Source organism: Thunnus maccoyii, chromosome 21, assembly GCF_910596095.1.
Source record: "Thunnus maccoyii chromosome 21, fThuMac1.1, whole genome shotgun sequence".
In the NCBI taxonomy this organism is placed as follows: domain Eukaryota; kingdom Metazoa; phylum Chordata; class Actinopteri; order Scombriformes; family Scombridae; genus Thunnus; species Thunnus maccoyii.
In genome coordinates, this window is record NC_056553.1 from 23,186,139 (window position 1) to 23,201,265 (window position 15,127).

The 15,127-nt window shown below is 38.5% G+C and overlaps 1 protein-coding gene across 1 annotated transcript in view; it reads left to right on the forward strand.

The window, feature by feature from the left end:
- LOC121887731 (collagen alpha-1(XXI) chain-like) overlaps positions 1-15,127 on the forward strand; it is a 68,037-nt gene that overhangs the window by 13,693 nt on the left and 39,217 nt on the right. Inside the window, exons 16-17 of the mRNA XM_042398656.1 lie at positions 981-1,034; positions 1,415-1,468. Coding sequence (XP_042254590.1) covers positions 981-1,034; positions 1,415-1,468 — 108 coding nt within the window. The remainder of the gene's footprint in view (positions 1-980; positions 1,035-1,414; positions 1,469-15,127) is intronic.

The window sequence follows — 15,127 nt, forward strand, 5'->3', positions numbered from 1 at the left end:
TAACCAAACTAATACACAGACTCAATATACTGTAATTGTTTTGTCTTCTTTGATAGGCTATTGCATCAAATTCCAGGTTAGGCTGAAATAGTTCTAAATGTACAAAGTAGAGTGAGAGTTCTTATGTAATTTTATAATGGAAGTGTGTAGCAGAAAATGATGGCCTTTCCCAGTAGGGGTGAGTTAAGTCACAAGTAGCGTTGATGTTTAAGCCTCTGCATTCTCCATGTATCAGTACGTTCTTTAATGTATTTATTTATATTGTTTATTTATTTACTTCCTCTGGCTTTTGATATAGAGATAATTGCAGGTAACACGAGCAGGTCAGCAGGGGATAATCACATACTGTAGGTCAGTGTGGTTACCCCCTTCTGTTAGGTTGCAGTGGAAATGTAAGTACATATGGCTTGGCAAGGCACACTGCAATTACAGTGGGCTATACTATAGCCAGTGGAAATAGCCATAAACGAAGTCTCTTAGTCCAACATAAAATGTGACTACACCTTGTAGTTGTTCTTGCACAGCCAGTTAATCATTGGGATGACCTCATCCTGCCAGTTGCATATCTTCATTTGATCTGATGGTGCTGTCTTAATAATGAATTCAGGGCAACATTTTTCTGCAGGTCTCTCTGGAAAAGAAAAACTTTTATAAAGTCATGAATGTAAATATAAATCTTTCATGTGTATGTTCATATGTATATATATATACATACATACATGCATACATGTATCCGGAGAAATGTGGCCATTACTACCACACTTGGTGGCACATACAATAAGTAGTTCCGCATCATGTCCCCTCCATGATCATTACGTACTGTACATGATAGTTATACCGTGGTTGGTAACTCTGGTTAGAACCAGTGGCCTAATTGTTTTCCTAATTTCACCACCAGCATGCAACACACTCACAATGATCATATTAATCCAATGATGAAGCAGCTTTTATATTATTTCATTTTTATTTTTTGTATACAGGGTCTTCCTGGTGAGAGAGGCGAGCCAGGATCTCCAGGAGAAGCTGGATCAGTGGTAAGACCCAGTTCAGTTCAGACATTCACGTGTCTACAACATGTACTAAACCAGCTTAACTGACAGGATGTAAAAGGTGTCAACTCATGAAAATAATACATTGTCCCAGACAAAGCAGCCTACACAGCAAATTATTTACAAGTAAATAATTCTACTATAAATAGCAGTGAAGGGAACAGCTCCCCAATTCTGGAGGTTTGGCTCAAGTTGTGCTCCCTGCATGTGTGTGTGCATGTGATTTCCTCCTGTCACGTTGTGTCAGAGGTCTCAACTGCACAGTGTTTGAAGTGAGAGCAAAGACAGATAATTACTGTAATGGTGTTGGATTTGGCTGCTGCTATTCCACAGTTCTTCTCAGACTGTGATTATTGTCCACCCAGGGGGAGCCAGGACTACCAGGCATACGCGGACTGGCTGGGGCACAAGGAGCAAAGGTCAGTGTTCAGGGATCAGGTGGGAGACACACCCCACGTCACTCTAAAGGATAAGCAGTATAGAAAATGAAATGGATGGATAGAACTACAGGGCCTTGCCTTAAACCATTAAAACAGCCTCAGAGAAAAAGTACACTGAAGATTGTGTCCACATACTTTTGGCCATGTAAGTGCTTGTGCGCTGTGTGTGTGCTTAAAATTCCCAATTTTTAAAACAGCTTGAAAGAGGAGGAAAGCACACAGACCTGCTCTTTTCATAGACTATCTCAAAATAGCTGAGAATGTTCAACGGTAAATATAAAGCACACATGATTTGCAGTAAATGGGCCAGAAGATGCACAAATGTGATAATTTGATTAACTTTTGGCAAGAGACATGTCTGACAAAACAATAAAGAAAAAAAGCCACAAATAAATCAGCTGTACTGTATAATGTGCAGATGTTTTCCAGGAGTGCCAAGCACAAACTGTAGCTTACTGAGTCATCAAGATGTCCATTACATACTGTATGTTAAATATATATTAGTTTGTTTTTACACTGGTAAGACAAAGGGAAAGTGAGCGGTTTCCTGTGTGAAAATGAAACAATTTCTAGGCCATCTTCGCCATATTTAACAGAAAAGTAACAGGAAGATGATGAGATAAACGAACATTCATCGGAGTAAAGTCATGCAGTAAATCTGAAAACACTCTCCACTTCTGTCAGTTAATGAAATTAACACCGCTGCAGGAGCACCAGCCGCATACAGCATGAAGAATCTCTGCCTGTGGTTACTTAAAGAGAACAAGTGGTTAAATGAAAGGGCACACGCACACATCTGCCAGCATGTGAGCACACCCACCAGCTACAAGTGTGTGATGCTATTTTCAGTCTTCTCTGAACTCCTTTGAGTGTTCTACCAGTTTGACTCGCAGCCACCCTGCTCAGTAATTTTTGACTCTTCCTGTTATCATAATAAACTACTTTTCCCGAGAATCTGGGAGTGTTCTATACCAAGTGGAGGGTGGTGGTGCACAGGGAGCTGAAACAGTGTACAGTTGGTGTCCATGTGTGGATATGTATGGAGGCGTGGGTGTGCATGGGTGTATGTGTTCAGGAAAGATGGTAAACAGCAAACTGTTGAGCTGCTTTTGAAATGTGCTCTAGTAAAACCACCTACTCACTGGTTCCCACTGAGGTTTACCAATCCAACCATTTCCTCTAAGAATTATGTTCATATGCAATTATTTTACATTTGCTAAATACATCTTAGGAAAAGTGTTATTGTTGCAAGTAAAGAAAACTTTTAAAGAAAAACTTTTACATGAAGACACTTCTGAACATCCACAGAATATAGTGCTGCAACTAATGATTATTTTCATTAATCAATTAGTTGTTTGGTCTATAAAATGTCAGAAAAGTGACTCTTACAATTTCCCAGAGTCAAAGGTGATGTCTTCAGGTGCTGTGTTTTGTCCAACCAATGGTCCAAAACCTAAAAACATTCAGTTTACAATCACGTGCGACAAAGAAAAGCATTAAATCATCACAGAACAGCACATTTTTGGCATTTTTTTTGACTAAATGGTTATTCGACTAATCGACTAATTGTTGCAGCTCTGGTAGACTGTCAAAACCTGGTGCCTACATTACCCACAATGCAACTCACAGGTTTGGGTGTGTTATGGTAGTACTAACTAATGTAGCCTGGAGCTGCTACACTCAAACAGAGATGAGGAGCTACAGAGGTCTGGTAACCTCACTTCTTTCTATCTCCACACGCCCAGATTTCTTTCATTTTCAAACTTGTAGTCTTTAGCCCCAACTGACACTGACTCCAGTGACATCACTTGAAGCAATTTATCAGATTGGGGCCACAAAAGGCAACTTTTTGCACATATGCAGGAGTGCTCCCCCACACCTGTAAACACACTTTGATGTGTATAATCCGTGCAACTCCCCTATGTACTGTATGCATACTGTAGCTGTGTGGGTATAGATGGTAATCTACTGGATGTGAAAACTGCAGAGCAGACAGTGAAAGATTGGAAATATTTACAACAGATGATCAGTCATATAATAGATTTGATGAATGAATATAATAACCAGGTGAGCAGTCTTGTCCTTGTTAAATGAGGAATCTGCCAGAGGAGATTTGTTATACAGAGCGATGGCAGCTGGCAGGAATGACCTCCTATAGCGTTCCATGTCACAGCAGAGCTCATTAAGTCTCCTGCTGAAGGTGCTTCGTTGTTTCGCTACACATAGTTCAGTCAAAGTTAATGTTCACTTCAAGGATAAAATGTAACATGAACCTGGGCCTTTTTGTTTGCATGTCCTCCATAACCTGACTTTTCCCTACACCATACAGTATATCGCACTAATTCCTGCATTTGTACTTAATGTTGCCACTGAATGTACTGTACTTAGGGTTGTCAGACTGTATGCATTACAATCTTATTGGTTTTATAAACAAGTGTGGATTACTGAATGGGCACGGACCCAGGGACCCAAGAGGTCAGGAGGCAGGGGCTGATTTAGTGATTTGGGGGCTCTAGGTAAACCTTATTGTTTTCATTTCTGTAATGAGGAATATTATTGGTATTAAGGAGGTTATTAATTACCATGGGTGCAATCATTACCTTGATTTTTCCTCTTCTTCCTTGACATGATATGCTCACAGGACCAGTGACTCTGCAGCTCCCCTCGGCTCTACAGAGCTTTATAGTGAGTTTCAGCTCATTGTTTATCTGTCCGGCTGCAACTTTACTATTTTGGTTCACTCTCAGTACTCTCATAGTGTCATTTTTGGCCACAGTAGGCAGCTGTGTTCAGACAAAAGCCCTGAAAAGCCACTACCTGCTCAGCACCAAATGGCAAACAGACACAGTTAGCTGTAGACCAGCTGGTGAACATAGTGGAGCATTTAGCAGCTAAAGAGACAGATTTTCCCTCAGGAGTTTGTAGAGAGCAAAAGCAGAGTTAAAAGAGAGTGAATATTGGACTTACATTCAGGTGGACAGAAACATGACTCCAAATGAATGATAATGTTGCTCTGTAACTGCTGAATGTGTAAATAAGCAACTGCTTGCTAACAAGTTCAACATATCAACTTAAAAAGGTGATGATATGTTTGTGTTGTGCTCATTACTTACAAGGACAAAAGACCCACTTTAAAGGCATTCTGTAAGTTATTGTATAGTATCTACATATAGTAAGAGTTAGAATAGCAATATAATTTCACAAGTGTTATGTCCAACCAATGGTATATCTACAGCTATTCAGGACTGTCTTTGCGTTCAGACGTCCTCACCCAAGGTAAATCATTTCATAATCTGTTCATGTTGATAACATGTTCAGGGTCTTGGTTACTTCCAACTACTAATTGCTGCTAGCTGCATCTTCTTTGATAAATGCATTACCTTCAGATTCAATACATCACAAAAGTGCACTCGCTGGACTGCCAGATGGTTAATTTATTGCCACTTCCTGGAACAAAGTGGCATTGACCTGAACTGAGTTGCCTCACAGATACCGCAAGACCAACAAACAGACAAAATGTCTTCCTGCAACAATGTCAGGGAACACTGAACATCCTAATAGTTAACAGGAATCAGTCTCCTTTAACAGAGGCAGCGACGTGTGCTGTAAGAATGACTAATTGTAGGGCTTGGTGAGTGTAATGTTTTGGTTAAAAGGGCAGAGTTTAAATGATTTTGCCCCCCCACCAGCATTATCACTCACTGAATATAGTGTAAAGCTTACTGTTTACAGTAAATCTGTGCTATGGTGTCAGGATATCAAAATGCTATGGAGACATCAGAGACAGCGTTAAATTACAAATGAGCTGCACTGATGAGACAGCAGTTGCACCACAGAGATAAGTTACAACATAACTCTAAATAACAACTAAATATTTACACACATGCCCCTAGGGTAGGTGTAAATCATAAAATGTCACAGAGCTCACTAATGGTAAAACAGCACTTTTCCTGCCACACAGCATCATTTTTTCATTAATTGCTGCCATTTTACAACACAGTAATCCAGTAGAGACCTAATTCATTGATATGATATTTCAGTATCAATCCAGTTTATGCGCTACGATGCCAAATGGCCAGCTTTCACATTGCTGATGAAACTCACTGCAGTTAGTCAGATCAGCTGACATGAACAGCTAATGTCTCCCCACCAGCGGCTACAGCAGCAGCTCCAACAACGTCAGTGCAGCTTTCTAAATAGGCTTTATTTGGATAAACTGACCACATATTGGGAGTCTACATGGTTACTTTCTTGCCTGAAAAATATTAAAACTGAAAGTGACATATTAACAATCCTACAACGAAAATTTCAACAGCACTCAGTCTGGCTCCACCATTACTGTGTTCAGTACTTGAGGTTCAGACCGCTACAGTGACTCACTATCGTCCCTGTGGTATAAAGTGATATTACAGGACAGTATGGGCCGGAGCTAGCTGGTTAGCATGCTAACTTCGGTAGATATCTCTGCAACACAATACATATAGTTCTTTGACATTACGTCAGAACTGTTTCTTTCTTCTTTCTTCACATTCTGTTGATAATGTAGTTAATTTGGGAATGTTTTAAACTAAAATTCTGGCCAATTCTTACACATTATACCTTTTAACATCAGCATGTTAGCATTGTCATCGTCAGCATCATTAGCATTTAGTTTAAAGCACTGCTGTGCCTTACAGCATGACGGAAGACTTTTAGTCTTGTTAATATTACAGATATATAAAGACATAATACTGCTGTGTAAGCCCAGTACGGCAGTGTATTGCTGCCACCATGACAAAAAAATATTTGCTCAGTTTCTTGTTATACCAGATTATTCCATTTGACATGTTGTAATAACAACAAATCACTATCTTGTTACATCACAAAAGTTTCTCATTATTTTACAAAATGAACGCATATCATTAAGACAAACTGTTCTTGTAATAACATGTTGGTAAATTGTTCTAACAAGAATATATGTAATTAAAAGCAAGAAAAAGATTCACTCAGTGCCTGAGGAAATGATATTATAGCCTACATTGGCTTAAAATGTGAAAAATTTAGTATCTAGTAATAAAAATAGTAAAAGTAAGTAGTAAAAGTAATAAAAATATGTCATTATAACATGAAATTGTCTCGTTATAATGTGAAAATGACCTCGAAAATAACATGAAAAGAATCGTGTTAAAACAAGAAAAGTTTCTTATTATAACAAGAAATTGAGCAATTTAATTTTGTCATAGTGGCAACAATATGCTCCCGTAGCCTAGCGTTACAATAGTTCCCATGCAATTGCCAACGGGAACACCCACTGATAGTGTTTTTAAAAAAACGCCCAGATGTGATCAAAACTAGCTTTCAGTGTGGTCGACGCCTGAGGAAACATCTCCCGTCAACTGTAAAGAATTTCTGTCCAACCATCCATGACGGCTCCATTGAATGTTAATGAGGCCTAAACTTGGATATACTGTGTAAGGCTTCAAGCTGTCAGCATGGTCTTTAATCACACACAAATAAAACTGCTTTCTTTCAGTGACACAACAACTTCCAAATATTTTGGAATTTGATGTTTCACACTCAAGTGAAGCAAGTTGAAAATTATTAGCTTAGTGGCAGTAGGTCTCTTATTATCAGGCACTGAGTTTTCTACACCCAAATTATGGATTTTCATATGCAGCTGTGTGAGGTTTTCATGCCACACAGAGATAAAGTGCTTCTATATATTCCATTCTATATATCACCTATTTCTTCCCTGTAATTACTAATAGTTCAACACTGCTATGTGCAACATGACTCTTGGAAAGATTTAATGATCAACATGGGATTTTTTTTCTTTCATCTGTTCTTTTAAAAAACCAAGACAGAATTAAATATGTTAACGGAAGTGTGTTATCAAGTCTAAAGAAATAGTTGGATGCTTTAAATTATGTTGCTTAAATAAGCAAACACATGACAATAGTCCCCATCCACAAATAAAAAAGGGAGCCAGTGTGGGTTTAACTGGGGAATATTTTTAACCCCCATGCTTGTAATTAGTAATTGTAGTAGCAAGTTCAGAGACCTCCTAACTACATATGTACGTTATAACTTCTCCATCCTGCAGGCTGTTAGACCTCTAAATCCCTAGTTGCTCACCACAAGTACAGATGTACACAGCCCCTGGGGGTCACATGGTGAAAAAATAAAGACCGATGTGGTAAATCACACACACAGATTATTAAATTGAACTCTCACTTTAGATTAAAAAGTGTAAGGAGAAAAAGATTTAGTTTGAGAGCATTAAAACACACTAAACACCATCCTTTTAGCCTGAAATTTTAGAACTTCTCCTAAAATGACCCAGAATATACAAAAACTAATTTTTCCAATTTTTTTCTTTTACATTTTTATGCAGCTGGTACAAGTTTTTGTTGCCCAAACTTGAGCCAAATTTATTTAGAAATGCAAAAATCACCATTATGGCTGTCAATATGTCCTGTTTTAGGTAATATAGAGTGATTGTGAGTGTTTTTTTTCAGTAAACAAATAGTGTAAAACCAAAAGAAAAGCCTGGATGCCTGAAATAACTCCCCTCTATGTATACTCTATAGAATAACTCAAGAACAATACATTATACTGAAGGCATTTAATAGCTGCACCATCACACATTAAGATATTTAATGAGGTGATTAATCAGGGTGATTAGGGAGGCATTGTAGGTGCTGTTTTACTCATGAGACCAATGAGGCACATCCCTTGAGACATACTGACCCCCACAACCATTAAACACACACAGAGGATATGCTATTTATAATGGTGAGTGCACAGACATGCTTCCTGGAGTAAAGTGACATCATTTGAGGTTAGAATTAATCAGCTATGCCTGCACTTTCTGACAGTCTGCTTTTTTCTTCTGTTTTTGTTAGGGAGGGTGGGCATGTGCTCTAGCTCTTGCCTTTCTGAATGTTTTATAAAGCAGGATGTGGTAAATCACACACACAGATTATTAAATTGAACTCTCACTTTAGATTAAAAAGTGTAAGGAGAAAAAGATTGTAGGGAGGAAAGCAGTATAACAGACACAGAGTAGAAAGTGTCTCAGTCTGCAGATATTTATTTTTTGTTTTATTTCATTTTTTGATGATTTCTCACTTACATCTGGTTGTATCTAGCCATGCAGTTTTCTCTTTACTTGTACTGGTTTTGAGATATCTTTCACCCCAATACAATGGAGAGCAAAGAAGTATTATATTCCAGTAAAAATGCCCCTGTTATGTTCACAGTTAACCAATAAGATCATGGATAATCTGCAGAATGTGTATTAAAGTGTTAATAAGGATTCTTTTTTTGGTGAGTAGTAATAATTTGGGTGAACCGACCCTTTAAGCAGCCAGGTCTTGTCACTTCTATGTTGTGTGGAGCAGCGCAATAGCTGTCTAATAAGGAATCTGTATGGTAAAAGAACAGGTTAATATGATTGGTGGGTTTGTTCATCGTCTTCCAAATCTGATGCGGCCAGGCATCCCAAGGAATTATATTATGTGTAGGGAGTTGGAAAGTAAGAATGTGGCTGCCGATGTGCTGGAAGGGTATGTAACAGGTCTAACTTTCATGCAGAAGACCAGACTTTGCATCTTTTCTTATCATCCATAGCTACAATATTTTATATATTAAGTGTTTTATTTGCCTGACCTTACCACCTTAACCATACTTTATATGCCAAAACCCTGATCTTTCCCTGAACTTAACCATAAAGTAGTTGACATTAATAGATATTGTAGAAAGTGAGAATGTAAATCCCCCCCCAAAAAACCCATCTGTATGTTAAAAAAGAAGCTTTAATTGTAATAAAATTCAGAATTTTCAACATTTCCGTCTGGTGATAAGACCTTTCTTGTAGTGTTGTAGGTACGTGTAACAGAGTCAATTATACAGCAGTAATATGTGATATTATAATTACACAAAATATGTAAATAGTTGTAACCTGAGGTGCTACTCCAGGGTCAATATGTGGAATGTTTGAGTACCAGTTTCTGTACCCTGACATTCACTGGCATTCCCCAGTTGTAAGTTTATTTGTTAGCTTAAAATTATTGTGCAGTATGCTAACACATTTCTATGCCATTTAATTTGTGTAGGAGCTCAAGTTAGTTGTCACAATTGATCGGAGGATTTAGTTATTTACTTCTGTCGTCAGAATAAATGGAGATCGCCTACAAAGATATCTTGAACCTCCAAAACACAACGCACACAGTGCCAGATACTACCGGTTACACAGGGAAAGGCAAGGTAAATTTGAAAGGAAATACAACAAGTTAAGAACAGAGACACAAATACAGGATAAGTAAAGGGCAAATGTAAAGGCAAAAAAGAAACAAACAAACCCTGAAACATATTTAGTTTGATCCACTAATCTGTCCATCCAATTTCAGATGCTTATCCATGTCAGGGTTGCTGTGGCAGACTGAGCACAGTAGCCCAGATGTTCCTTTCCCAAACCATGTCTTTTAGCTCCTCTTGGGGGATCCCAAGATTTTCCCAAGCCAGATGGGATATGTAATCACTCCAGCATGTCCTGGGTCCGCCCTGGGGTGTCCTCCCTGTTGAAAAACCTCTAAAGGGAGGTGTCCAGAAAGCATCCTAATCAGATGCTTAAACTACCTCATCTGGCTCTTTTCAAGGTAAAGGAGTGGTGGTTCAACTTAGAGCTCCTTCTAGGTGTCTGAGCTCCTCACCCTATCTTTTAGTCAAGCCACCCTGCTAAGGAAATTCATTTCAGCTGCTTGTATCTTGTACCTTTAGGCTCAGCTCTCTCTTCACCTAGACAGTCTGGTGCGAAGGCCACATTACTGCTAACACTGCACCACAAGACTCGTTGATTTCGAGTTCCATCTTACCCATAATCATGAACAAGAGCCAGAGATACTGGAACTCTTTCACTTGGGGCAGCAATTCACTCCTGACCCAGAGAGAGCAATCTGTTCAGTTTGATCCTCTGTTATAAAAGGATCTAGTCTAAAATGGTCTCTGTTGTGTGTTCTTGTATTGTTCTGCTAGCGTCTTTATCTATTATTGACTCTTCTTTCATATCTCCAACCAGAATTCACCCAAGTGCAGCTTTTAGACGTCAAACTGTCACAGTCTGCTCAGCACTTAACAATATGTGGCAGCATACTTACATAAAAGACAGTGTCAGATCAGCCTCTGAGCACTTGTCTATTTTCTCTTGTTCTAGACATCCAGAGAATTTATGTCATCTTGTCATTTATTGGCCAGTGGTGGGCGTCTTGGCTGTATAATTATGAGGTCTGCTGCTCTTATGGTTTTACGTGCGTAGTGCGGGGAGACACTTCAAAAGAAAACAGACGCTGTGAAGAGCTAATTCAGTTGTTTCCTCACTGCCAACATGTAAAGCTCTGTACTTGAAAATATATGTTGGTGGGACCTGGTAACCTCAGTGTCTGCAGAGAGCTCAAACAGAAGGAAAGTGCTTCATACCTCATTGTGTCATACAAGCCCTGCACAGCACTGAAGCGAGACTGCAGTCAGACCAAACATGAATCCAGGTTAAGACCTAGTTTAAGCTCTAGAGTAGGTCCAAAGGGGTGGAAACCAAATCAAGAGCAACTTAATTAATTTAATCAATCAATTAAATCAATCATTTATCAATTTTAAATGAATAAGAACTTGTTCTTATTTATTTGCATGCAACCCACATTGACCAAACCTAAACTACGTTGTAGAATTGATGTGGTTTTGTCCTTTTACAACGTCTCTGCTGTGTCATTTGTGGACAAGTTAACAGGTGACTTCAGAGTCTTGTCATGGTAAACTTTAAACTTTAAACCCCTTTCAGACATACTCCTCTTTAATTTTAAGCGTCTGAGTCACTTTTGCGTAAAAGCAACAACAGCAATTTGACTAGATTTCATTTCACTGGTGGCATTTCCAGTAACACTCCTGAGATGGCAAGTCTGAACTCTTTAACTCTTTAACTCACCACTATTCTGCAGCCGTTATACCACTTCCTCTTGAACACCAGGTACCAAATATCGTGCAAGCATGTGGTTCTTTCCATAAATGTCCTGTCACGTCTGAATAAAGCCATAAGGAATATTATTGTAACGTTGTTTACGTTTGAATGACAACAAGCCACTGCTTTAACAGATAGAGGATGCCTGCAATGTATTCCATGTTTAAGGAGGGCTTAAGACTATTGATTTTTCCATCTGCTGTGTTACTTCTCAGATGGTTTGGTGTCATGATTATCCTAAGACCACAGCTCACTAGTTTTCACCATTTTGAATTTCTGAGGGCAACAGTGAATTCTATGAACATCCCTCTCTGCAGTAAAGTTATGGCCTGTTGCACTTATACACTGAATTTTGATTTCAGAAAGATCATTACAGATTGAATATTTCTTTTTTGCCATGTTCACATGGTAGTGGTCAAATGGTTGAATAAAAAGTGACAACTCTGCCATACAAAAAGGATCCATCATCATATTGATTTACTTCTTAAAAAAGCAGTGGAGCATGTGAAGTAAAACATGTCTTTCATTGTTTTAAGCAAGTTAACATCTGTAGTAGTTGAGACAGAAAAGCGTGTGAGACCAGACATAAGAGCCTCAGACACGCTATGAATCATAAAGCAGAGAGTGGTGCTATAAAGCCAGCAAATACTGAATTGCATGTTAAAAAAGGAAGCTGTAAGTCTGATGTATTATTTTAAATGTTACATTGGAACATGTTCAGCATACTCCTCAGTCAGCATTCAGTCTTGGTGCTGCAGTGTACATATGCTTAAAGATGAGGTCATATCTACATTTTGTACTACAAACTGAGTCCTGATTTAAACCTGACATCCACTGGTGCCAGAATAGAGGAGCCAGACTTTTTGTCCCTCCACTTTCAGGTGTTATGATAATAAACTGGTAACATCTAAGCCAGGTAAGACTACTCTAACATGTTGGACCTGATGACTTGGACATGAACAAAGTGTTAAATAGCTTTGGGATTGATAGGTGCACTCAGTATTTAAATAAGCCTAGGGGACTAAACCTTGCTCTGCTGCGGTGCTGTGGATTTGTATGTTTGTAGTTATACTGGATGTTAAGACTCCAATTTAATAGAGCATGAATTTTGATTCTCTTCTGAACCTTATTAAAAAAACATATTGACTGGTTGGTTGGTTGATTGGTTACAGCGTAATAGTTCTCAGAGTGTCAAACATCAGAGTCTGTATCATCAGGAGCGAGGATGCTCCTTTTGAGTCAAACCTTTTTAGCCACTTGTTGATGGACCAATGTGCTAAAAAAACAAAACAAAAGCCTGCTAGCATTTTGATCTGGAAGTACCCTGATGAGAAGAAGGAATGCATTTCTTACCATATTTTCGGCAACAGCAGTCTAGACTGAGATTGAAAGGAAGTTGACAACCGATTTTTTGGGCCAATACTGATATGAATATTTGGAGTTTAAGGAATCCTGTGATGATATATCTTGATACGGATCCCTTATACTTGTCATTTTAAAGAATTGTGACTAAAATACAAATGTGTCATGATGACACAGTTTGTAAATGAAAACATAGTTTGGCATTTCTGTACTGCATTTTCTTGTTACTGTACTTATTGGCCAACATATACATCAACACTGATATATTTGCAATATCTGCTGATATGGCGGTCTGCCCGATTTATCAGCCTAGTGCTGTTAACAACCTTCAGTCTTGTGTGACTAGTCTCTTATCTGATATGAAGTCTGAGGTCTGTAATTTAGGTGTGATTTGCAATGTTTACCTTTCTTTTGTTACTCAAGCGATGAAGGTTGTGTCATCATGTTATGTGCTGAGGAAAATTGGTGAAATTAAGTCATTTTTCAAGTTGAAGATCTTGTAAAGGTCATTGATGCTTTAATTTGCTCCAGGCCTGATTGTTGTAATCCCCTTTATTCTGGGCTCAGCAGGAGAGAAATCTCCTGTCAGCAGCTCATGTGAAATGCTCCTGCCAGGCAAGATGTATCATCATATTACACTAATCCTCGTTGCCCTTCACCGTTTGCTTCTGAGTTTTGGAAGTGATTTTTAGAGTTTATCACTGGTTTGTAAAGCTTTGCATGGTCAGGCCTCTAGCTTCAGTGTATCTTTGATTTGCTATCACCCTTTGAGTCCCTTTGGCTGTTCCCAAGTCTGCCCTTGTCACTAAGGGCCTCAAAATTCTTCATCCAAAGTGATTCAGATCATTGAACAGCATTTGAAACTTCTTTCATTCACATATTTCCAGTGGTGGATTTGTTTTGGACATTTTTTTTAAATAAATTTCCAAAATGGACAATCTGATTGGCATGGTGTGCATTGGTTAGAAAGTAAACATTTAAACTTCTTTCACATCTTTTTTTGTTCTTCACACAACTACTTCCATCACTTCTCTTGTGTACAAACAATCACAACAAAATGAGTGTCTTTCATTTCACTGCATTGTAACACACAAGAAAACAACACACACATTCTTAGAGAAGGATTAGGAGGCAGTGGTCATTCAGAACAGGAATAAACACTTGTACTTTTAGACGTGGTTTGGACGACATGTCATATGAACAAGAGTTTGTAGCATACTGAGGGTTCCCAGGCCGTCACTGCTCAGGCATCTCAACTGTGGAACGCCCTGCCTGCGGATTTTGGGTTTGAAAAATTGGTGTCCTCCTTAAAATTCTGGTGGAGTTATTATTTGAAATGTCCTAATTTGTCACTTTGTTTTAAAAATTGCTGCTTAAAGGGATGATCTCAATTTCAAAATTACATACCCTTTCTAGTCCTTAAATTCTTAATTTTAAGGGTTTAGTTGGTGTTTGACTATTTTTCCTGCCAGTTTTAAAGAATACAGAGAAAATATGTATTGTAGTGTAGCCTACCTTTTGTAATCATCATATTCCTTTTGCAGAGTAAACAGACATTGCAGAGGTCTGAAATGAACAGCATGAAATTTTACAAATGAACCACTAGCACATAATATACCAGAATATATTTAATAGCTTGTTTCACATGTTCATTGCCAGAGTCAATGTACCATTACAGTGATACACACTGGAACCAGTTCACTTGCCACTTGCGTAGTTATACGCTGGTGCTGGAGACATAAAACTACAGAGAGGTCTGAAAGGAAAACCAAACAGTAGATTTTGGTGTCTGGTTTGGCGGCTGGTTTAAATTTTATTTGCAGCCGTGTTGTGGCATGAAATGTGTTTGTTTGCTGCTGTTCATTTTTGCTTTAACAAGCTGCCGGCTCACTACTACAGCTCTGACCACAGGACTTGCCACACAAGCTGGTGTCCATGCGTCACTACAGTAGATTAGGTCACAATACTCTGCAGTCCACACTAGTCCTGTAGATTCAAGTGGCGCCAAAGACCTGAGATGTTTTCACTGTGTGTAGTTTACACATGATACAAAAACGTAGACTCCATCATAAAATGTATAAAAATGTGAATTGAAATCTACACTAGAGTGTTCTAAAATATGTATCAATGAGACAAAACTCAACTTAACTGAAAGTTTTTTGGCATTTTGGAGAGGTCTGAGATCATATGGGCTTTGCATCTGCAATCTGCATTTATAACTGAGTTTATAAAAATAAATTAAACTGTTGTGCACCCCTACATCACCTTAGCACTCCTAGCATTTT